Raw genomic sequence first — 1077 nt, forward strand, 5'->3', positions numbered from 1 at the left:
TCCAACTCTGTGCTCTCCATGGACTGTAGCCCACCAGGCTCCTCTGTCCATGGAATTCTTGAGGCAACAATACCGGAGTGGGTAGCTGTCCCTTCTCCAGAGGATCTTCCCAACCCAGGGATCAAACCTAGGTCTCCTGCATTGCTGGCAGATTCTTTACTATCTGAGCCACCAGGGAAGCCCAAAGGACCCCTGAAGGGGCAGCCAGTTTTAACCTGCTTTGGTTTCTCTTCCAGGTTTCTCCCTGCTGTGGAAGAGGTTGAGGATGTGAGTGGCTCTCCAGAAAGGCCTGCTTGCGTCCAGGAAGGCCTCTTAGCTTTCTTGTTTCAGAGCCACTTCTGGAGCTATTTGAGAAAAATGATGTGACAGTACCTATCCAAAAGGATATTGGGAAACTTGTAACATCGGTGAAGAAAGTGGCCCTCTTTCCCTTTTGCAAAATCGACATTCTCAAACTCCAAAATGCCAGCCAAAACCCCGATTTACCTGAAAGCTGCCAATAACAAGAAAGGAAAGAAATTTAAACTGAGGGACATCTTGTCTCCCGATATGATAAGTCCGCCCCTCGGAGACTTCCGCCACACCATTCACATCGGCAAGGAGGGCCAGCACGACGTCTTCGGAGACATTTCCTTTCTCCAAGGCAACTATGAGCTTCTACCCGGAAACCAGGAGAAAGCACACATGGGCCAGTTCCCTGGGCATAATGAGTTCTTCCGGGCCAACAGCACCTCCGACTCCATGTTCACAGAAACGCCCTCGCCGGTGCTCAAAAACGCCATCTCTCTCCCGACCATCGGAGGGTCCCAAGCCCTCATGTTGCCCTTGTTGTCCCCGGTGACATTCAGTTCCAAGCAGGAGTCCTTTGGGCCGGGAAAGCTGCCCCGGCTTAGCTGTGAGCCGGTCATGGAGGAGAAGGTTCCAGAGAAAAGCAGTGTGTTGGAGAACGGGACGGTCCACCAGGGGGACGTCTCATGGGGGTCGAGCGGGTCTGCATCGCAGTCCAGCCAGGGGAGGGACAGCCACTCCTCCAGCCTGTCCGAACAGTACCCCGACTGGGCAGCGGAGGACATGTTT

General features: G+C 53.8%; 1 protein-coding gene across 1 annotated transcript in view; it reads left to right on the forward strand.

Annotated features, from left to right (window-relative positions):
* The first annotated feature begins 206 nt into the window (after positions 1-206).
* CDC42EP3 (CDC42 effector protein (Rho GTPase binding) 3) overlaps positions 207-1077 on the forward strand; it is a 2128-nt gene continuing 1257 nt past the window's right edge. The window contains exon 1 of the mRNA XM_010855593.1: positions 207-1077. Coding sequence (XP_010853895.1) covers positions 463-1077 — 615 coding nt within the window. The 5' untranslated portion in view covers positions 207-462.

Source organism: Bison bison, unplaced genomic scaffold (assembly GCF_000754665.1).
Source record: "Bison bison bison isolate TAMUID 2011002044 unplaced genomic scaffold, Bison_UMD1.0 scf7180017864366, whole genome shotgun sequence".
Lineage (NCBI taxonomy): Eukaryota > Metazoa > Chordata > Mammalia > Artiodactyla > Bovidae > Bison > Bison bison.